The sequence below is a fragment of the Cervus elaphus genome, chromosome 14, assembly GCF_910594005.1.
Source record: "Cervus elaphus chromosome 14, mCerEla1.1, whole genome shotgun sequence".
Classification (NCBI taxonomy): domain Eukaryota; kingdom Metazoa; phylum Chordata; class Mammalia; order Artiodactyla; family Cervidae; genus Cervus; species Cervus elaphus.
The window spans coordinates 69,599,581-69,624,426 of record NC_057828.1 but is presented as its reverse complement, the minus strand read 5'-3'; the positions used below and the strand labels follow the sequence as shown (position 1 = coordinate 69,624,426).

General features: G+C 38.1%; 1 protein-coding gene across 5 annotated transcripts in view; it reads left to right on the top strand.

Annotated features, from left to right (window-relative positions):
• KCNK2 (potassium two pore domain channel subfamily K member 2) overlaps positions 1-24,533 on the top strand; it is a 208,097-nt gene extending 183,564 nt beyond the window's left edge. For 4 of the 5 annotated variants that reach the window (XM_043924206.1, XM_043924202.1, XM_043924207.1 and 1 more), the window contains exon 7: positions 21,907-24,533. In XM_043924206.1, coding sequence (XP_043780141.1) covers positions 21,907-22,224 — 318 coding nt within the window. In that variant the 3' untranslated portion in view covers positions 22,225-24,533. The remainder of the gene's footprint in view (positions 1-21,906) is intronic. The other variant, XM_043924203.1, reaches the window with a different exon arrangement.
• The last annotated feature ends 313 nt before the right edge of the window (positions 24,534-24,846 follow it).

Sequence of the window (24,846 nt, the reverse complement as noted above, 5' to 3'; positions counted from 1 at the left end):
GAGGGGCGGGGGAGGGGTGGGGGCCGGGGGAGGCTCCAGAGGGAGGGGGATATATACATGCATATGTCTGATTTACAGTGTTGTGCAGTAGAGACATTGGAAAGCTGTTATATTCCAATTGTTTTAAAGAAGTATTCTACTGAAATAGAAACAAAAAAGAATTCAATATATACTATATACATACATATGTGTAGATATACAGATATATATTACATGCATACACAATATATGCATATATATAATACTCTTCTACAAATGGAGATGGCTGTTTAAATTCTTAAACATGATACTGGATATCTTAGTCTAAAGCAACTTCCTTCTTCAGGTAAGATTGTTCTTAGTAACTGTGGATATGTATTTGACTTACATTTCTGTAATTAAACAAACAAAACAGACAAATGAATAGACACGCTCACCAGAATAGTCATGTTTATAGTGAAAAGGGTCCCAGTCCAAGGATAAACTCTAGCTCTGGAATATCAGGCTGCACATAATCCCTGAAATGTCCGTTTTTTCACCTGTGGAATTAAAACAAAAAGCTTCTCACATCTTGTAACTGTTTATCACTACTACACCTAGTTGTTCCTAAACACTCTGGCCTTTACTAGTTTCATAATCTCTCCATATCAACAAGCACTTAGTTATCTTTAAAGCAAAATGTTTCTGTGAAATATTGTCCTAAAGTTAGGTAGAAGATCAGCCATGTTGGGAAATCTTGCTATACAAAGGAATTTATTTCCAAAATTAGAAGCGGTGTATAAAAATATGATGATATTTTTCATGGTCTTTCTCATACTTGCCAAAATTTGGAATATATCTATGGCTCTTTCAGTTTTCTGGTGCCTGTTCATAAGAAGCTAAAATATTTCTATTAGTGAGGGTATTTTTATGTTATCCAGTATTTTATATATTGTTGTTGTTCATGTGTGCTTGATCATGTCCGACTCTTTGTGACCCCATGGACGGTAGCCCTTGGGACTCCTCTGTCCATGGAATTTTCAGGCAAGAATACTGGAGCGGGTTGCCATATCCTACTCCAGGGGATCTTCCTGGGCCAGGGATCGAACCCTCATCTCTTGTGTCTCCTGCATTGACGGGTGTATACTTTGCCACTGTACCACCTGGGAAAATATCACACATATTCATCTTCATACATAAATATAGGGCTTCCCTGGTGGCTCAGATGGTAAAGAATCTGCCTGCAATGCAGGAGACCTGGGTTCAATCCCTGAGTTGGGAAGATTCGCCTGGAGGCGGGGATAGCAACCCACTCCAGTGTTCTTGCTTGGAGAATCCCATGGTCAGAGGAGCCTGGTGGGCTACAGTCCATGAGGTCACAGAGAGTCAGACATGACTGAGAGACTAAGCAGAGCACACACATAAATGTATGGATATTATATATTCATCTTTACTCTAAGTTGTGCCATTTCTACCATGCTTTGAGAGCCTGTTGGATAGATTTAACCTAAATATAAGTTCAGTTTAAGGGCTACTTTTGTGTTCAATACACATTTCCAAATGAGCAATAAAGTCTGAAAAGGACATATGTAATCAGAGCAGGATGAAAATTGCTTTCCTATTTTGAAGCCACGTGGACAGCAACATGCAAACTTTTCCATAAATGTGGATTAATCTAAAGGCAGTATAGCCTGAGTATAGGAGAAATAAGGATTTCACTGAGCTGTGCTTCTGCTATGCTAGTTGTAGACTGCTCTGCCGCCCCCACAAAATATGCACACATGGCTTCATTCCATAAGAACTCATTGACTGGTTTGTTCAGCAAACATGTTTTGGTTGTCCATGGTGCGTCAGGCATTTTATAGGTATTGGGAATAGAGGCATAAAAAGTGACAGCATTTGCCCCCAATGAGAAACGTATAGGTAAGATGATGATGTTGAAGTGCTATACTCATTGTGTCAGCATATTTGGAAAATTTTCAGCAGTGCCCACAGGACTGGAAAAGGTCAGATTTTATTCCAATCCCCAAAAAAGGGCAATGCCAAAAAATGTCCAAACTACCATACAGCTGTGGTCATTTCACATGCTAGCAAGGTTATACTTAAAATCTTTCAAGCTAGGCTTCAGCAGTATGTGAACCAAGCACCTCCAGAAGTAAAATCTGGGTTTCAAAGAGGCAAAGGAAGCAGAGATCAAATTGCCAACATTCATTGGATCATGGAGAAAGCAAGGGAATTCCCCCCCACCCCCAAAATCTACTTCTGCCTCATTGACTATGCTAAAGCCTTTAGCTGTGTAGATTACAACCAACTGTGGAAAATTCTTAAAGAGATGGGAATACCAGACCACTTTACCTGTCTTCTGAGAAACCTGTGTGCAGGTCAAGAAGCAACAGTTAGAACCGAACATGGAACGATGAACTGGCTCTAAATTGGGAAAGGGGCTGTATTTTGTTGCCCTGCTTATTTAATGTATATGCAGAGTACCTCATGTGAAATGCCAGGCTGGATGACTCAGAAGCTGGAATATAGATTACTGGGAAAAATATCAACAACCTTAGATATGCAGATGATACCACTCAAATGGCAGAGTGTGAAGAGGAACTAAAGAACCTCTTGATAAGGGTGAAAGGGGAGACTAAAAAAGCTAGTTTAAAGCTCAGCATTCAAAAAACTAAGATCATGGCATCCGGTCCCATTACGTCATGGCAAATAGATGGGGAAACAATGGAAACAGTGACAGATTTTATTTTCTTGGGCTCAAAATCACTATAGAGTGTTACGGCAGCCATGAAATTAAAAGATGCTTACTCCTTGGAAGGAAAGCTATGACAAACCTAGACAGTATATTAAAGAGCAGAGACATCACTTTGCCAACAAAGGTCCGTGTAGTCAAAGCTGTGGTTTTTCCGGTAGTCATGTATGGATGTGAGAGTTGGCCCATAAAGGAGGCTTAGCACCAAAGAATTGATGTTTTTGAAGTGTGGTGTTGGAGGAGACTCTTGAGAGTCCCTTGGACTGCAAGGAAATCAAACCAGTCCATCCTAAAGGAGATCAGTCCTGAATAGTCACTGGAAGGACTGATGCTGATGGTGAAGCTCCAGTACTTTGTCCTCCTGATGCGAAGAGCTGACTTATTGGAAAAGACCCTGATGCTGGGAAAGACTGAAGAAAGAAGGATAAGGGAGCAGCAGAGGATGAAATGGTTAGATAGCATCACTAACTCAGTGGACATAAATTTGAGCAAACTCTAGAGATAGGGGAGAACAGAGGAGCCTGGTGTGTAGCAGTCCATGGAATCACAAAAAATCAGACACGACTTAGCGACTAAACAATAACAAAAAAAGATTGCTACAGGGTAGGAACTCTGATAGAAATATAAAGAAGAAGTTTTGTGTTCAATGGTGTACAGAAGTGGAATTGCTAAATCTAGTTGAGTGAATTGGGGAAGATTACATAAACAAGATGGTATTGTTGACCCCTCTCTTTCCAATGTTACTTTCAGTCCTACAGGATTGATTAGAAAACACATTCAGACTCAAACCACTTCTCACTTTGTCATGATTGTTTTCCATGTCATCACTAACTCACACCTGGATTATTCCCAAAGCATCCTAACCAGTCTTCCTGCTTCTACTTTTGTTCTCTGTGAAGTTTATACTCAACCAAGATGCTAGAGTAGTCCTTTGAAACAAGTTGTAACATATCATCTCTCTGCTTATGTTTCCCAGTGTCTCCCTGTTGATCTCAGAGTGAGTCTGTAAAATAATATAAAAGGTTCTGTGCAATCCAGTCCCCTTTACCGTGACTTTTCTTACTGTTCCTCCCCACCATAGACAAACCCTGTCCCATTGCTTTTGTGCTGATTGTTTCCTGCATTAGAAATACTCTTTTCCAGGATATCTATTTGCTTGCCTCACTTCCTAATATCTTCTAGTATTTAAAAAAATTTTTTTAATTTATAATAATGAAAACAAGTCACCATTCCAGAAACAATTTTAGGGGAGAAAACTCTTTTGTGTGAAAACAAACTCATCAAAATTATAAATAGTATGACTTTTTACTTCTTCAATTTAAAATCCTCCCTTGCAGTTCTACCCCGCCCTTCGATATCTTTCCTCTGCCATCAGATACTGAAGATAAACAGTATTATGGCAGACCTTGATAGTTTAACTTAACATCAGAATTTGTACAATGAGTTTTGAAAAAAATCTTTGGCCTTGGTGGCTTTCCTTCTTCATTGGAAATGCTGCTGCAGTAACCATTGTGGAAGATATCTACTTTAACAAATACACAGCGTGAGAGTTGTGAGTGAGGTTTAATTTGGGGCAAAATAAGGATGATTGCCAGGGAGAAGACACCTCAGACAGCTCTGAGAAACTGCTTCACAGAGCTAGAGGAGGTCAGTATGTATGTGATTTTGGTGAAGGGGGAGTTCATGCAATCAAGGATATGTTTTTTGCAGAAGGTTTCTGCTAGTCATGGGGAGCAGGTGTCACCGTGAAGAATTCTAGGGCCTTTCTAGACATCAGGAAATAGAAAAGCTGGGCTCATAAAACTGGCTCCTGCAAATATCTAACTATCTGAAGACCTGTTCTGTCAGTTTTTCCGAGTACAGAGTGTGTGTGTACTCTGTGCTGTCCGCCCTGAACTCCTTTCAGGGGCTGCAGTGGCACATGATTAAATTCTTGTAGAGGTAGATGGCAAGTGCCAGTGGCAAGTGCCAATTATAGTTGACAAAGAGAACATTCTCATCACCTACCATTTTGTCAACGAGGCCACATCGACCACCCTATTTAAAGCTGAAACCCCTTTCCCCCCAGCTCTCTTGACTCTTCTTGCCCTGTCCTAGTTTCTCACTATATTTACCAAATTCTAACTTTCTGAGTGATTTATTCATTGATCATTTTGTTGTTTATTGCCTATTTCTTATTTCAGAAGGTATTGTTCATCGGGAATGAATTTTTGCCATCTTACTCCATTGAAATGAAGTAAAACAGTGCTTGGCATATAATAGACACTCAGTAAATGCTTGTTGAGCTGAGTAGATGCAAAAGTGTAGAGATAAAATGATTCAGAATTCAAAGAGTGTACTTTGGAATTTGGAAAAGTTTGGAGATATCTAAAATAACATATGGAGTTAGTTTTTCATGCTTACTTTCAATTTTAGCCTATCTTGTATTTCAGTGCTAAAAGAGGAAAGGGCTAGTTTTCCTCTCTGTTGAACCAGATGATTTTAATTTTATTCATTTTTTAATGTTTTCAGTAGAACCCAAGTATACTTAACTTTAGTGGTTTTTATTCAATTCTGTTATTGTTTACAGGAACAAAATAGATTATAATTAATATTTAAGAGATTAATGTAATAATTTAATAGCTTGACATACACACTGGTTATAATTTCCGATACACCAAAACAATTCATGTTTAAATTTTTAAAACTTGGGTCATTGCTGTAAGATGTAGTACAAAGTTTGATACCATTAAGCTAGAAGCTAGTTCAAACAGTTAAAGCTCTGCAAGCTTTTGTCATGAGCTTTTAACATGTTAAATAAAATTGTGTGCATGCTCAATCATGTCCGACTCTGCGACCCCATGGACTGTAGCCCGCTAGGCTCCTCTGTCCATGAGATTTTCCAGGCAAGAATACTGGAGTGGGCTACTCCAGTATTTCCTACTCCAGGGGATCTTCCTAACCAGGGGATCGAACTTACATTTCTTGAGTCTCCTGCATTGGCAGGCAGTTTCTTCACTAGTGCCACCTGGGAAGCCCTGAATAAAATTAGACTTAGGCAAAAATTCTGTCCCACTCCACCCTCTGTGACTGTTGGTTTAATGTGAAAGATAATGAAACCAGATGTACTTAGTATCAAATCAAAAACAACAGGTAACTCTGGCATTTGAATTTGTTATTGCTTCTCCCAGCCTCTTCTCACTTTCCTGAATATTCCTTCCCCTTTAAGACTTGATGTAAGGCAAGCTTGCTAAAATAACCAGACCAAAGTATAACAGAGACCCACTATAACACAGCTCTCTGTTAAATGGATACAAACAAAAATAGGTCAAATCGTGTTCTCTAAAGCATGAAGTGATATCATAAGTGCTCTATGGGAACGTTAGCCTGGAGGAGATTCGCGGAAGTGAAGAGGTTCCATTTCATTCCCTTTTTCAGTAGATTTCTGTACTGTTTGTATGGTGGGAGTAGATGCTTTGGATGCTCCGACTGCCACAGTCAAGGGGTGTGTGTGTCCATTATGCTGCCTTTCGGGATATTATTTAGAAGCATCTATTGAAGGGAGATTAATGTATGGTTCTTTGGCTTTTTTTCACAGTGGTTGCTTCCTATGTTTTATCCTTACATTCTGTGACATTGTTTTCTCCTAAATCCTAAATCCACCATCAGTAGACACAGCTGAGGACAGAGGTTCATGGCCTTTCTGATGCATGCACATCACTCGGGAAAGCCCCTGAACTCTGGGGTGAGAGACCCACTGTGCCTTTCTGTCCCATCCGCAATATTTCCATTGCCCCTTCCTTAATTTTCTATCTCTCCCTCCTGTTTCTTAGGCAGCCTCATCATAGTTTTGCCAAGTTAATTGGAATATGCCGATGTGCTTGTAAGACAGAGCCTCTCAGGCACAGTGAACAGCCTTTCCGTAAGATTATCTTGCCATTGCCATTGTGATCATTGCCATCTTGCCATTGTGAACACTGGTTCCATATGCAGTGAATACTGCATTATTAGACCTTTTCTGTCACTTCTTTTTCTTTTGGCCACGTGGCATGTAGGATCTTGGCTCCTTGTCCAGGGATTGAACCCATGCCCCCTGCAGTGGAAGCGTGGAGTCTTAACCACTGGACCATGAGAGAAGTTTTATTTGTTTTATTTATCCATCTGGCATATTTATCCATTTGCCAGTTTTATTTGTTGAAATTGAGTTGGGGAAAATTGCTGATTTTGTATTATTTTCCAAAACGACGTGACCACTTTTACTTGTTTTCTGAAAGTTTTTGTGCACATTCATAAAAGAATAAAAGCATGATTTTTTGAGTCCAATTTAAAGATGGCATTGAAAGGGCATTCTATGGACCACTGCTGCCCAATAGAAATGGGTCACATGTGTAACTTTAACATGTTAAACTTTAACAAATTTAGGTCACATGTGTAACTTTTAAATTTTCTAATAGCCTCATTAAAAAAGTAAAAAGAAACATGAAATTCATTTTAATAATATATTTTATTTAACAATATATTCAACTACTATCATTGTGATATGTAAATGTTGAAAATAGAAAATATAAATGAGATACTTTACAGTCTTTGTAATAAAATTTTATTATCTGATATGTATTTTACATTTACAGTGCATCTCAAATCAGACTGGCCATCTTTAAAGTATTCAATAACCAGAATGATAGTGGCCACTGAAGTGGACAGCACAGCTGTAGACTAAGATGAAAATATAGACTGTAGCCTATTTATAGAATATAGACTAAGAATCTCAGGCAATAACTTGTTTTAAAACAGAGCTGCTGCTTCTGTGCTAATGATATAGATTGTGTTTTTTCCTTCCAGAAATTTTATTGTCTTAATTGATATTTCAAGGAGTTAGAAAGGATAAGAGTAAAAGGCAAGTTGCAAAGGCGTTGACATACACGTGCCAATTCACCTTACTTGCTCTTTTCCCTGTTTGAAGCAGCTCTTGGAGAATATCTTTGAGCTTAATATTAGGGTTAGTGTTGCTGCCTCTGCATTTCATCTGATGTGTCAAGGTGAATAGCTATATGTGGATCATCAAATATTTCAGAGGATTTCTGTAAAGGTCGACCACCCACACCCATGCAGTTATATAGGAGAGAGTTTACTCTGTAAGAGCAGTTTTCTGGAGTCAGATTCCCCTTTGAAAAAGAAGTTGGAAATATGATTTTTCCTGGATCTGTTTGCTTAGACCATATTGAATATTGTCTTCACATTCCTTTGTGTAAATTTTAAATATGAGAAAACTATTCTTAAACTAATAGAGCATGTCTTTAGATACAAATGCATTAACTTCAGAAAATAAGAACAACAGACAACAATAAACTGAAGACATTCTTCTCTCACTTCTTTATTACTCACTTCTCTTCTTTTTCACACCCTGAAATCCTCCAGCTCCTCATCTAGAACTTGCACTGACCCTGATTCTAGAAATGCACCTGATCAGACACTGGTTTATCCCTGGAAGCCCAAGTAACTTTTTTTAACTTTCATAGAAAAAAAAAAAAAAAAAAAAAGAATGCATAACTGGCATTGCTTGGAATTGGATTTCCAGTGTGCTTAAATGTCATGAATACAGACTGGATTTAATACTTTACATTTTTTTTTTAGCTCTTTATTTTATATTGGAGTATAGCTGATTCACAATGTTGTGGTAGTTTCAGGTGGACAGTGAAGGGACTCAGCTCTACATGTACAAGTATCCATTCTCCCCCAAACTCCCCTCCCATCCAGCCTGGCACGTGACATTGAGCAGAGTTCCCTGCGCTCTTCAGTAGGGCCTTGTTGGTTATCCACCTAAAATACAATAGTGTGTACATGTCGATCCCAAACTCCCTAAGTGTCTCTTCCCCATTGGCAACCATATGTCTGTTCTCTAAATCTGAGTCTGTTTCTGTTTTGTAATTAACTTCCTTTGTATAATTTCTTTTTATATTCTGCCTAGAAGGGATGTCATATGATATTCTCCTCTTCTGTCTTACTGACTTCACTCAGCTTGACAATTTCTAGGTCCATCCATGTTGCTACAAATAGCATTATTTCATTCTTTTTAATGGCTGAGTAATATTCCATTGCATATTTGTACCACACCTTTATTCATCCATCTGTCAATGGACACTTAGGTTGCTTCCGTGTCTTGGTTATTATAAACAGTGCTGTAGTGAATACTGGGGTGCATGCACCCTTTTAGAGCATGTTTTTCCAAGGAATGGGATTGCTGGATCATATGGTATTTTATTTTTAGTTTTCTAAGGAGCTTTTATACTGTTCTCCGTAGTGGCTGTTCCACTTCATATTCTCACCAGCACTGTAGGAGGGTACCTTTCTCTCCACACCCTCTCAAGCATTCATTGTTTGTGGATTTTTTTTTGATGATAGCCTTAATGGCTTTAAAATTTAAAACAATTACCTTTAGTTTACTGACTGAACTGGACTTTTGAGCATTGATAGATATCATTTACCTATTTCAATAGATTCAAGGTAAATAATTAAAAGAAAAAGCAGTTACTTTTATCTGTACAGTTCAGTTATTTTAAAGTTCTATGGGGCAGTCGCTGTGTTCAGGCAATGAGATTGATGTTGGAGATAAAAAATGACCCAGTTAGACACAGTCTCAGGCTTCAATGATAAGGGTCTAGTAGAAAATGTAGTAGATGTAAACCAGTAGCCACGATACAATATGTGACTATCAAAGTAGGTATAGAAATAGTGTTTGAGGGAATTTATGGGGTCCTGGGAGGGTACAGGGGTGATGCTTTATGGGGAGTAGCTAGAATAGCAAAGGAAAGAGTCAAGAGGGACCAGTGGACTAAGACACGAATGAACCGAGTGCCTACGAGGCTCAGTGCAGTCACCGTATGGGATGTTGGTGGTAAGAGCGTAAAAGAGCTAGAGATTGGACTTATGGTCAGAGATTAGGTCCAGGATAAGGCCATAACAGTGGGTGCTGACCTAAAGCAAAGGTTATGGTGCCAGGGATGCTGGAGGGGGAGATTGGTGGGGCTCCTGTGCTCCCTGGAGATGGAAATTCTGCTGAGAAGTTGGCAGGAGCTGCTGTGCAACTTGCCTGGAAAATCCCATGGACGGAGGAGCCTGGTAGGCTGCAGTCCATGGAGTCGCTAAGAGTCGGACCGACTGAGTGACTTCACTTTCACTTTTCACTTTCATGCATTGGAGAAGGAAATGGCAGCCCACTCCAGTGTTCTTGCCTGGAGAACCCCAGGGACGGGGGAGCCTGGTGGGCTGCTCTATGGGGTCGCACAGAGTCGGACACGACTGAAGCGACTTAGCAGCAGCAGCTGTGCAAGAGATGCTTTATAATAAACCACTACTTTATCATCTCTAACTTAACATGATCTCGTCTCAGGTTCCAGCCCTAAGTAAATTATCACTTAACGTGTATTCATTTGCTCATGCCAAAATCTTTGCATTCTTTTTTTTTTTTTTTTTTGATGTGGACCATTTTAAAAGTCTTTATTGAATTTGTTACGATCTTGTTTCTGTTTTATGTTTTGGTTTTTTGGCCATGAGGCATGTGGGATCTTAGCTTCCCAACCAGGGATTGAACCCACATCCCCTGCATTGGAAGGGGAAGTCTTAACACTGGACCACCCTGCAGTCATTCCGATGCTTTGTTTTTCTCACCTCCATGGTTTGTGCATCACACGTTCTAATGATAAAGTCACCAAAACACATTTAAGTGCTTCCGTGTACATTCTGTGCCCATACTCTAAAACTACTCTTTGAGCTTGCCTGATCCATCACAGTTAGCATGCTAACTAGATGTCTTCCTTCCCTCCTCACCTTTCTGCTTCCTTTCTTCAGTGGTCTCCAGAATTTTTACTGTGAATTGTTATTAGTAAAAACGTTTTGAGCCTGTACCTCTACGGTATGCATACTCATTTGTAAATTACATACCTGCAGTACTGTATTCCTGTACCGATATTTAGATATATATTTACAACATATGTAAAGGGAGAAATTTTAAAAGATGAAAATTAAGTAGTTTAAAATGTTTTAATTGTGCTTACTGGTAATTCAGTCTTTTTTGCTCTCACAAAAAAATTATTCATAATGAGAATAGTATGATTTGTATGTCCCGTTAACTTTTTCAGATCTGGATTTAGCACTCCACATTATAGTAATCCCCAATTCTAGTCTGTAATGCAGTTTATTTTGATTCTTAAATTGATGGTATATCAGAAAAAGGTAAATCATATAGTGCAAATGAAAGAAGTACATTTTAAATTCTGCCTTTTAAACACTGAACTCATTTTAAAATATTATTCACTAGTTGTGAAAATTATTTTAAGTTAGGAAATATCCATCTTCTCTGATGCCAAACCATTGTTTTTAAGGTTAGCCCATTTTTAATATCCATGGAAACCCTTTGTTTGAGAGTCTTTCCTACAGGTGGTAAAATCCTTCTTCCAAGTTTGCTAAGTATTAAGATATGTGATTTGATAAGTAGCACCCCATTTGAGGGGACAGATATAACAATGACAGTATGTTCAAACACCTATTAAATTTTTTTTCTTCCATCATTGTACACACAAAAATTTTTTTTTTTGAATAGCAGTTACCATCTTATATATCTTATATCCTTTGAAGGGGTAGGCGAAATAGTTTATTTGTTTCAAAATATCTGCCAAGTAGCATCCTGTGGAACACCTTTCTCATCACAAATTAGGTCATCAAATTTTAAGAAAGAAAAATGCATAGATTATACCATGTGGCATGTGCCACCAGTATGTTGGTGACAAAGATTTTCGTGGCCATGCCCCATCTTATTACTTACTTTTACAAAAACTCTATGATTTAAGAATTTTGGTTTTATGAGAGTAATCATATTGCTGATGTCCAATAGCCCATAAATTTGAATGCACTAGAATATGCTGACAGCAAGGGGACGAGTGAGCCCCTGTCCCCTAGCCCATCAGGGAGATCAGGTTCTTCCCCTGGGAGATCAGGCATTCCTCCATCGAACAGGGACCAAGTGAAGGCCCTAGGGTCATCCCATACAGAAAATGTTAGTAGCAGTTTAATAAAAATAAATGAAGCTAGAATTGTGTTTCTTTTTTCTGCATTCCCAAGAATTTTTTGTCAGCATGTGGTGCATGCACAGAAATTAAAACCCAAATCTGACAATGTTATTCTCTGCTGCATATTGTTGAGTTGCCTCAAGTTCAAAATCTTTTAATTACCATGACTTTTGCATTCATGTAATTTGGGCCCTACCTCCCTTTCAAAGCTCATCTTGTAGATTCACTACAATCATGCCACACAGGTCTTCTTTCAGTTCTCTGATTGCACCAAACTCTTTTTTTCACACATGTCCCTTCCCTTCTTATACATGCCCTGGCCTTGAATGTTCTTCTCCACACGTTATCACCTTGCTGACTGTAGAGCTGCTTCAGATCTCAGATCAAATGTCACATCTCTGCAGACATCCCATCTGACCCCTTTAATATGAATTATTCCTCCTCTTTATATGCACTCTTCACATTTCTTATCTTGGCTTAACTGCACTTAATCATGATTTGTGATTAGGTATCAGTATTTATTCATGAGGTTATCTGTCTCACCCAAGAAGTACCAGGAAATCAGTAGCTTCTCTTCCAACCCCTTTCCAGTGGATCTTTGTGTCATGGCACACTTCATTTGAAATTAGAGCATACTTCATAATCCTGTCTACCATCCTCTCCTCTTTAATCTACTCACCTCCTCATGACATCTAAAATTCATTTGGCTTCTGGGACATTTATTCAGCAAAGATTTATAAGTGTTCACAATGCGCCTGTACCGTGGTAGGCAGTTGAGATAAGACAGTACACATCATGAGACTTAGAAAACATATTGCTTTGAACGGTCTTCCACTTTTAGTAAGGAAGATTCTACTTGTAAACGTCAGTGTTGAATTTACTTAATAGAGCAGGAGTTTATAAGCTTTAGTGGATCACATCCTCTTTGAGTTTGTTAAGAGCTCTGATCCCCTTTCACAGTGAAACATGCACAAACCCTAAGTGCATATACAGTTTTAAGAGGTTTGACTAACTCCTAAAGCTCATGGTTGGGTGACACTTCCTGAATCAATCATGTTCTTGGAATGTAAAAAATATTTACTTTCTCTTCCTAAACTATGGGATAGAGAAGGACAAGAAGGTGAAAAGGAGAATAAAGAAGTGAATCACAACTTCTGTCTCTGGAGGAGGGGAAGGGAATGGATTGTAGGAGAAAACCTTTTCTCATTGCTGTCTGATACCATAGTTACAAAACACTGGTCCAGAACAACAGTCTGTGTGAATTCCCTGAAAGTATTTTGAAAAGTGGGGTCTGCCCACACATATTTTTAAGTTAAAATCTAAAATATTTCATTTTAGGTTAAATATTTTCATTGTAGGTTAATTGCAATGGATTTAATTATCAGTGACTTAAACACTGACATTTAACTGTGACTATTACGTGGGGGGTTCCCTGATGGCTCAGTGGGAAAAGAATCCACCTGCCGTGCAGGAGACGCAAGAGACCAATATGATGTTATGTCAGTTATGTTTGTTGCTATTTCATCGCTAAATCATGTCTGACTCTTTGCGACCGCAAGGACTGTAGCCCACCAGCCACCAGGCTCCCCTGTCCATGGATTCTCCAGACAAGAATACTGGGAGTGGGTTGCCATTTCTTCCTCCAGGGGATCTTCCCAACCCAGGGATCAAACCTGCGTCTCATGTGCTGTAGTCTCCTGCATTGCCAGTGGATTCTTTACCGACCGAGCTAACAGGGAAGCCTTATATACTTCAATTAAAAAAATAGTAATTACAGAGAAAATCATGAATTCAAACTGATATTCCCATCCCAATCTAACACAAGAGTTCCTTCTACTCTGCTCTGCTTTTTTGTATTTGTAATTACTTCTTCTTACAGCAAAATACCTAATCCTTGCTATTCCCAGTATCTTTTTCCTCCTTGTATATAGCCAGGCTCGAATCGCCTCTGCTGCGCCCGCTCCCAGCCCTCCAGGGACGCCCGTCGCTCCGCTTGGTCTCCAGCAGTATACACTGGACTTCCTTGTGGGGTAGTCCTCCTTACCCCGTTCAGGCTCCGAACCCCACACTGGGTGCGCCTCCTTGTGTGGGTGCTCCCCTCATGCTGATCTAGCTGTGACATTTCATTCTGGTACCAAGGCCCCCTCTCCAAACCTGTCACACTGATGTCTCCCTAGTTGTGTTCATCTAACTGCTTTGGGGCTCATTTGCTTAGAAAGGAAAGTGCAAGAAGGGAAGCAAAGCTGTTTTTTAATACACAGGTCTTGTATTCCATTTGGTTTCCCTGGTGGCTCAGTGGTAAAGAATCCGCCTGCCAGTGTAGGAGACTCGGGTTTGATCCCTGGGTTGGGAAGATTCCCTGGAGAAGGAAATGGCAACCCACGACGTATTCCTGCCTGGGAAATCCATGGGCAGAGAGCCTGGCAGGTTATAATCCCTGGGGTCGCAAAAGAATCGGACATGACTTAGGGAGGAAACAGCAACTTGCATTCCTATAGGAACATAAATACTCTTTTGTTATAGGTAAACTACTGTTAACTCCAGATATCCTAAATGAATTTTGAAGTGTCATTACGTGTTTTGGTTTTATTAATTATATAATGAAGATATTTTGTGGAGAATGCCTTTAAGGTTTTCGGCCCACCCTTTCATTCAGTTATTATTTTTGAATGGTGGTTTTTTTTTTTTGCACAACTGTACACATTTAAGGAATTAAATAATGAACGGATGATGACCACCCCCCATCACCGCTCCCCAACAATACCCCCCAACATACTCCCCAACACCACCCCCTAACATCACCCCCCATCATAGAGTGTCCACACTTACTAACAGACACAGGTCTAGTTACTGTAACTCAATCATATAAAAATGTGGAGAATTGTATTAAAACGTATGTAAATTATTTTGCTTCATGAATTTTAATTCCCATATTTTTATAACACAATAAAATGTTATATAAGTTGGATCAGCTCTGTAATATAGATTGTTAAAGTAACCCCAGACCAGGGGGGAGGCTTTCAAAGGTGTTCAGTGACACAGAGCCAGAATGTCACTACAGTGACAATAATTAAGAAGCTGAGTTTACTGTATAAGGGAGTGTCTGATTTCACAACCCCACCTCATTATTAATGCAGTTAATAATATGCATTATCCTTTTGCAGTTTTTGATGAAAGATAAAATCATGGTATTAGTATTATTATCCTTCTTGACTTTTAAAATTAAAACTATTGTACTTAATCTTTACACAGTTGTGTTAATATGTGTGGTATTAAGAAGTGGAGAAATTACTAACTAAAAAAGATAGTTTAGATTAAGGAAACCTTATGAATATTACATATACTTTTCTGAAAACCAGAGAAAAACATCATGTACTGTTCTGTCAAGATAATGTGACACTTTGTAACCCTTTTAGTTGTATGTGTGTATGTGTTTTTAACCTGGTTGGTAAAGAGAATACTTTGACTTGTTCTTTTAATAGAACAGTTCAACAATACAATGAAATGGGAATACTTCAGAAAATGAATTAATGATAATTGTCAGAAATTATAGTCTAGGCAACCTTTGAAATTCAAATGCAAAGTAGGCTTCAAATTATTTTTACATATTTAACCAGAGGGATGATTTCAACTCAGCTACCTGCTTGTAATATTTAACTTTTCTCAAGTCATTAAGGTAGATAAGTTTCTGAGTACTGAGAGGAGTAAATTAAAATCCCACTGTCAGAAGGGTCAGGACAAAATGTTGCTCAAAGACAAGAAAAACCTCTTAGTGTTATGTCTGGTGAAGGAGGTTACTTAATGGCCATTAAATCCTAACTGTTCAGCTTTGCTTTATATCCTTAGGGAAAAGGTTTTCAATTCATGCTACTCTGATCAGATCTGCCTGTAAATAGAATATTTTTTTTAAAGAAAACTTCAACATGAATAATGAATACATTGGTGTAGACAGTTCTCTCAGGTCAGGAATGTTTTAGAGAAATGGGAATAAGTAGCTATGTTGATGGCCTTAGTTTTGTTTTTGAGGGACTCTCCTTTCTTTTCTTTTTTCTTCTTGCTTTGAGTTTGAACTGCTATGTTCCTTGTCTAGTATCATGAAGAATAGTAGAAAAATAAGGGCACAACAGAGAGGAAACAGATATCATTATTGAATTGGTAAGTGCTTCCAGTGCATTTTTTATGAATAAATTTTCATTCTTTTCAATATCTTTAGGAAATTATGGTGGTAGATCCTTGCCGTAATAACCTGCTATAGGGTGGATTTCCACATAATATGAATTTGCCTTGCACTCCTCCCAAAGATGTTTATTCTTTAGAATTAACAAGATTTTCCTGGTGAGGCAAAAACAATATGCTGGGGTTAGACCTCCAAATTTGAATCCTGGTGTATTCATTGTGTGTCTAAAGTTTTTTAACCTCTCTAGCCTCAATTTCTTCTGTGAAATAATAGGAATCTTCCCCACAGAGTTGTTGTAAACATTAAATAAGTTCATACTTTTAAAAGAACAATGCCTAGCACATAGTCGGCTCTATCTGTACATACAAAACTTACTCCATCCCGTCACATAGACCTATATTAATAATGGGGGTCCGTTTTATTATGAGTTATACATGTTTATTGAGTGATACAGTAAATTCACTATTATATTTTACAGTATTATTTCAATTGTAATAATTAGGATAAGGCAAACACAGTCTCTTGCCTTGACATTCGAGTGATGAAATATATCATTCAGTGTCTCTGACTGGGATGATTGGCCAATTGAATTTTTATGTATGTTTCCAACATTCTCAAAACACCTCATGCCTTAAAGATCTCCAGAACTCTGAGTTTAATCCATCTGTAGCACTTCTGGTGAGAGTATCAGAGAACTTAGACCATGCTGCCATTGGGTGCTTAGAACCTGTGAATTATATTCCAGGGGAAAATGTCCCATTTTTTTTCAATTCTGTATCACTTATTCTGTATCTGGTACTTTTCTTTAAGCTCTTAAAGTGCCCTTAGCAAACCATATCATCATTACCCAGTGTTATCATCATAATCACTAATTGTGCAGTCCTTTATGTTGTAAGAACACAGACACCCACACACATACACACACATGCATATGCACACCATTTGTGTCTCCTGTGAAATAGATTATTATGACCTTATTTTATAGATAAGGAATCTGAAACTCAAAAAAGGTTAAACTGCTTGGCTGTAGGCACCCAGCTAAGTGACAGAGCTGGAAATGGAGGCTTCTTCTCACCTCTTGCTAACCCCTTCTATCCCTGTTTGATGATATTTCCAGATGCAGCCCTTATGACCTCCAGAGATTGCATTTCCACCCCTGGGAACTCCAGAAAAATTAGAAGAAAAGAAAAATGTCCCTAGAAGCAGTATTCTACCAGCCTCTGCTAGAGATTGAGTTCGATCAAAGATGAGAAATTAAAGAGTTATGAACTCAGACAAGTCTGAGCTTTCCTTGTATTTAGGCTTTTACCAGTTTGCAGGAATCACTAATTTGTGGAAGCACCTTGCTCTGCAGAAAGCTGTATGTCATTAGTGCAACCTCAGTGATCGTGGTGACTTCAAGAAACCTGCTTCTGGAGAAAAATCAGATCAAGTTAAGGAAGGCTTTCATTTTTCAGTCAATTTTTTATGACCAATTAAATTTCCAGTCACAATAGAGAGATGATTAAAATCTCTAAAAGAGTTTCTATGCAGGATCCATGATCTGGTGCTTTTTTTTGCTGTGAAAAGACAATGGTTACCTCAGTGTGCAAAAAGAGGAAATAGTGGGGTGACTGGGAACCTTGAGTCTGAAGACAGTAGGGATTAGATGGAAATTTCAGCATCCTCAAAATCTGAAAATATACGTATCTTTTGACACAGTTTTTCCACTTCTAGTAATTCTTGATCACATTAACCAAGATATGGATATAAGAATATTCACTCAAGTATTATTTGCTATAGCAAAAGAAGACAAACAAAGAACAAACCCTTATTCATCAACAGGGGCATGCCACATCCATCATCCCGTGGACCGCTAGACAGCCAGTTTAAACTATGAGCTGGTATGTGTGTGTGTGTTGGTCAGTCAGTCGTGTCCAACTCTTTGCGACTCCATGGACTGTAGCCCACCAGGCTCCTCCATCCATGGGATTTTTTGGGCAAGAATGCTGGAGTGGGTTGCCATTTCCTTCTCTGTGAGATAGTATAATGAGTACTAACAGGGAAAAAAAAGACTAAAATTGGTTATGTGAAAAAAAATCTATTTGTAAAACAGTATGTTTAATATAAGACCATTTTTGCAAAAATATTAATGGTCATCAAAAGGGAGGAGGAATAAAGGTTAGAACAGAGAAGAAAGACCAGTGGTGGTATGCATGCTATACTGTGGCTCTTGTTATCATTCAGGTGTGAGATGACAGAGAACATGAATTTGGGGAGCATATACTCATTCATTTAACAGGTATTTCTTAGAAGTCAGCCACATACCAGGTACTATCCTAGGTGCTGGGATATACATACAACTTACATCCTAGTTGTAGGAGATAGAAAATTAGCAAATTAAAAACATTAACACCTGCATTTTAGACAAGCAACATCTATTATTAACAATAAGAAGTTTTTTATTGAAGCGTAGTTGATTTACAATGTTGTCTTTGTTTCAGATGTACAGCAAAGTGATTCCATTATATGTGTACACATAGCTATTCTTTTTCAGATTTTTTCCCTTATAAGTTATTACAAAATATTGAGTAGTGTTCCCTGTGCTGTACAGTAGATCCATGTTGGTTCTCTATTTTATATGTAGTAGTGTGTATCTGTTAATCCCAAACTCCAAATTTATCCCTCCCTCTAAATTGGGAGTTTGGGATTGACATATACACACCACTGTATATAATACAGATAACTAATAAGGGCCTACCGTATAGCTCGGGGAACTCTGCTCAATACTCTGTCATGACATACAGGAAAGGACTCCAAAAAGCAATGGATATATGTATATGTATAACTGATTCACTTTGCTGTCCAGCAGAAATTAACACAATATTGAAAATCACTATTCGCCAATAAAAATTAATTTCAAAAAGAGAATAGACCTAATTTTAGGTCCATCAGTTTTGACAGTGCCTCCAGACTTGAGGCATGATTTAGGGGCTTACTCAGATGGATGTCCTCTAAGAAAGTGATTATTTCTAGTTAACCAGTCATTTATGGGAGGAAATTGAATAATAGTTAATTCTTACACTTTTCAAAAACATTTAAACAAATATGTAGACTCTTAGCTGTTTTCTTTATAATATTAACCATACTATTAAGATAAGCTCATAATAGAAAATAGTATATTAGTATTTTTTCTTTTTACACTTAGAAAACTATGAATTCTCAAATAGAACAGGTTAATTCCTTTTTAATAAAATCATTGTTAAGATGGGAATAAAACCAGATAGAATATTTAGCTTTTCATCAATAGCAATTGTTTTATTTTAAATAGCAAATTTCACACTGCTTGAGATTATCTATTTGTAATGTAAACTAGGAGAATTTAATGATATGTTGGACAATAATAACTGTTTTGTTCAAGACCATATTAATCAGGTTCTCCCTGTAAGCATACAGAAATTTTAAGTCTTTAAAATTAAATCAAAACAGAGAAACAACTGACTCTCTTAACTTTTTATGTTAAAAATATTTATTTCAAAATTTTATGAATAGTGTTTACTTATTAATTCAGTGCAATTCATCAAATTTCTCCTGAGTGCTTTTTCTGTTCCAGACACTAGATGTTTTATATACACCAATGAATATAGTATAGACCCCAGACTCAAAAATGCTTAGTCTAATAAAAAAGACGGCTGGGTAAACAGAAAAAGAATATAAACAGTTGGAGGGTTTGTTTATAAGTGTGTTTGGAGTGATTCAGCATTTCTAACCACTGATCAATACTGCCTAACCAGAGAGTTTCCCCAAAGCAGAATTAAACTTTCAGTAATTGTTTTTGGAGCTAAGTGCAGTCAGGCACAGTCCCTTATGAGAACAGTTAGAATCTTCAGGCTGAATTGCTATAAAATTAGCACTTCTTTTCCTGTAGGTTCCCTCTAAGATGCCTCAGTGATTAAGGAATGCTTGATCTTGCAAATTGTGTGTGCCACAAACTTCTCATTTTTCCATTTTTGCTTTTTCCAAAACCAGATCCGGAAAACAAGCAATTATTCCTTGTTAGGACAATACAAGTAGAAAGTAAACCTTTTTAAAATAAAAAGTAGATCATGAAATGTATGCATGTATGTAATTACGGGTGGATGCGGAAGAGTTAATCTGCTATGTACTGCCACCTTCCAAGGATATTTGAACAGTTTCCATCTTGTGTACCCACCCCCCTCCACAACCCACACACATATCTATGACTTTCAGTGTAAATATTTAGAACCTCACTTAGTTCCATCAGGCTGCTATAACAAAATACCACACACTGGGGATCTTATAAACAACATTTATTTCTCACATTTCTGGAGATTCAAAATCATAGTGTCAGCATGATAAAGGGCTCTCTTCCTGGTTTGGAGCCAGAGCCTTCTTGCTGTGTCCTCACATGGTGGAAGGGGCGAGGGATTTTTCTAGATTCTCTTTTGTAAGATGCTGCTCTCATTCATGAGGGCTTCACTTCATGATTTAAGTGCTTCCCAAAGGCCCCCCATCCTGATACAATCACCTGTGGAGTTAGGGTTTCAATATATGAATTTTTAGGAATTCAAACTATAGCAGAAACTATCAATTATGTTTCCCATATCAAAATTTAAAACGAAAAGCAACAGAGGTAAAACAAAACCAAACAAAGCTGTAGTTATTCACTTGCCAGGTAAGGAGGTGCCCACATCATTTAAAAAGTGAGTGAAGTGGGGCCCCCAAAGTGCTACCAATGAGGGATGGGGGATTTGTTCCACCTTAGGAGATTATTCTAGGAAATCTTCTTGATTACTGAATTCTAGTTGATTAAGAAAAAGTTTACCATGGGATTGGTCATTGTTCTGTTTTAGGTCACTAAAGTACAGACCTTATTTTAAAGGGGTCAGAGAGAACATTCTTATGCACATGCTTGAAGGTGAAAGTGTTAATCGCTCGGTTGTGTCTGTTTGCGACCCCGTGGACTGTAGCCCACCAGGCTCCTCTGTCCATGGAATCCTCCAGGCCAGAATACTGGAGTGGGTTGCCATGCCCTCCTCCAGGGCATCTTCCCAACCCAGGGATCAAACCCCAGTCTCTTGCATTGCAGGCAGATTCTTTAGGGCCACATGGTTAGGATTTGGCAAAATTTTTTTTCTTCAACTTTCAAACAAAGGCCACAGTCATAATTACATTGCAGTTGAACTACATTAGCCCAACCATCCTGTTAGGTATATACTGTAAAGATGCCTGTTTTACAGCTGAGGAAATGGGAGCTCAGACACGTTAAATTAATTAATTCCATAAACATTCATTGAGAAACTATTTCTTGGAAATTTTTCAAATGGGCCTCACAATAAACTTGTCAGTCCTTTTCTATTTGCTTTCCCTGGAAGCAGAGACAAAACATTTTGTTGCTTATTTAGTAAACAGAGGATTCCTAAATGACCAGTATGGGGTTGAATTCAGAGTTCTTGCACACACCATTTCTGGTCTCTAAAATCTGTGTTTATATCCAGAGCAGAAAGCATTGCTTTTATGAGAACCAACCAAGTCAGCTGGGTTCACGTTCCAGGCTCTTTTACTCTGTCTTGCTGCTTCTCCTGTGTCTTCCTGACTTCTCCACATTCAAATACTTCTTAAAATTACAAATTAAAAAAAAAAAACTTACAGAGTTTTAAAAAGTTAGAGATTGCCTTTTTATAGCATCAGTGACAGGACTCATCTCCAGAAACAAGGACATCTAGTACCTCTCATATAATTTGGTTAATAGAGTTTAAGCTCATAGATTCATTTTTAGGGTCATATCTACATAAAACAGAATCTTGCTCTTCACAAATTGTGCGGTGACCTCAATTCTCAGATGGCTCCTATTAAAAAAAAGCTACAACCTCCTTTTCAGACCTTCCAAATTCAGTGATCAGAGGATAAAGCACACAGAATGTTGACTGTCCTGTTGGTATGTCTGTCTTTTCTCTGCATGCATGTTCCAGGTGGGAGAGTTCAGAGCCCATGCTGCTGAGTGGACGGCCAACGTCACGGCTGAATTCAAGGAAACCAGGAGGCGGCTGAGCGTGGAGATTTATGACAAGTTCCAGCGCGCCACCTCCATCAAGCGGAAGCTCTCTGCAGAACTGGCTGGGAACCACAACCAGGAGCTGACTCCCTGTAGGAGGACCCTGTCCGTGAACCACCTGGCCAGCGAGAGGGATGTCCTGCCTTCCTTACTGAAAACAGAAAGTATCTATTTGAACGGATTGACACCACATTGTGCAGGCGAGGAAATTGCTGTTATTGAGAACATTAAGTAGCCCTCTCTTTGAAGAGCCTCAGGCATAGCCATTAGGTGAGGACTTCTATATGCTCTTTATGACTGTTGCTGGTAGCATTTTTAAAATTGTGCATGAGCTCCAAAGGGGGAAAAAAAATAGATATACCCATCATGGTCATCTGCCATCAAGAGAATTTGGAATTCTGAGCCAGCACTATTTTTTTTTTGATGATGCTTGTTGGAATAGTCCACTTTCTTTGACAAGTGGAATAAAACAAGCGATGTCTGATGCCTTTTTTGTGCCCAGACTGTTTTCCTCCCTTTTTTCCTAATGTGCCATAAGGCCTCAGAATGAATTATAATTGTTTCTGGTAATAATGTAGCTTTGAGGGATCAGTCCTTACTTTTCAGGGTCTACCTAACTGAGCCTAGATATGGACCATTTATGGATGACAACATTTCTTTTTGTAAATGGCAAGAAATTCTTATGCAGCCTTTTACCTAAGAAATTTTCTGTCAGTGCCTTATCTTATGAAGAAACAGAACCTCTCTAGCTAATGTGTCGTTTCTCCTCCCCTGCCCCACCCCTAGGCTCAACTCCACAGTCCTTTTCCCCACAACTCCCGTTTGAATACCATACCTTGCTGGAAAAGTGTGTAAAATGACCGAAGTGATGATGCCCGAAGAAGGAGTAGATGCCAAATTAGATGGACACTGAAGCAACACTCAGAAACCCTAGTGTTACAGGCACTGCAGAGAAATGAGGTGCAGCGATGGCCCCTCTGAGTATTTATTTGACTCGGGTACCAATGGTACATGTATACAGTGTAATTATTACCAGGCCAGTAAAATTGACTGCTCCCAAACAGTCCCTTTTTTTCCTGGCAGTATTTAAAATTTATCATTTATTACTAACTATGATGTATATATATATATACACATATATATATACACATTTTTAAAGGTGGAAGAAGAAAATCCATATATATATATCCATATATATATACACATATCCATAAGTGATCTGACAAAAGAAAACTGTTAAAATGGATATTGTTGAAGATGAACTTAGACAGTTGGTGTGAATTGCCACTCAGATGACACGAAGAGAGCCAAACTATGTGTTATAAGCATTTGCTAATAAACATTCTACTGCCAGCATCTATCTGTTTTCTGATGTATGAAAGGCTTATATGGTTTTCTTTCCCTGGGTAACTTGTGCCCGGTGAGGGGAGGGGATATGTAGGCAGAGCTGGGCACAGCCCTCGCCTTCCGTGGGTGTACCTCTGGAGTTGTGGCTGAGTGTGAAAGCAGAAGCTGAAACTGGATCACTGTGATTTTGCACATGGAAAAATGCAGATTGCAGGCATAATTCATCTCTGACATTAGAGAAAAAGCTGTTATAGCACAATTTAAATCTTGAGAGCTTTTTTTTTTTTTTTTTTTAAGATAGAAAAGGCTGTTAGTCATCTTTAGTTTAATTTTATATCCTGCAACTCTTTGGAGGTTTTCAGGATTCAGAAGAAATTCAGTAAAGGCATCTAGTAGATCGCTCCTCTTTCTTTTATTTTCATACATAAATCTGCTGTACATTGTAAATAAAATTTTTAAAATGCAGAAAGAAAATGATTTCCCTAAATATAATTGCAAAACATGACTTTTATTCTTGGGGGTGGGAGTATTTGAATAAGTGGCATTCATATTAGGGTCTTAAAAAATAAACCCAGGATCTTAAAAAAAAAAGAAAATTTAACAGATGCTTATTTTTCAAAATTTAAGCTAGAAATGTAAATATTCAGTTAACTTGTTGAAGGTACTTTTATAAACTTAAAGAATTCTAACCAAAATTTCGGAAAGTCAGGCTCTTTTAGAAGGAAAGCTACACCCATTTCCTCGATAACTATTCTGAAAGTTCATATGGTGGATTGCACCATGTATAAACTGTGAATTGTATTGACAAATAAAGTTTGTAATTAAAGTCAGCATCTTCTGAGTCTCCTGCTTGCTACTGAGGGTTTAGATCTGATCCTGGCTGTGCAGAATTCCAGGATGTCACAGTTCATGCTGAGTTTTTGTGGCTCCTTTGTTCACAATATTCAAGAAATATTTTTGATGCAGTATTTCTACCCTTGTTAAACACACGCAAATGTTCTTCTTGGTGGCTGTTTATCAAAAGTAAAAATCCTGAAATTTCACTTTTGAAATATGATATTTTAAAGAGCATATAAATTCAAGATTGTTTCTATTAAATTGTTATGTCAATGTCTTATTTTGTCATTGTTAGACCTTGTCATGACCTGCCTGAAGTAATTGGAATGCTGAACATGGGCACCTGAATGTTTTTGTAAGGGAAAAAAAAAGAAAAAACAGTCAAACATCCTGGCAGTGTTGAAGCCTAAAGAAGGTAGTTGCCAACTAATCTTCTAGACCTCATATCCCAAATATTTGGACTACATACCTTGTCAGTAGCTTATGTAAATTTAATTTTTCATTCCCAAGCACCTTGATATTCAGTAAATATCCTAAAACTGGTCCCCAACATTATCCTTAGAATTGGGGGAAATCTAAGGAGGTGTGTACATATCATAGCAATTTTGTTTTTCAAGCTTCCTTTTGTTTACCTCTTGTGGAGAGAACGTTGATAAAGATTTTGACATAAACT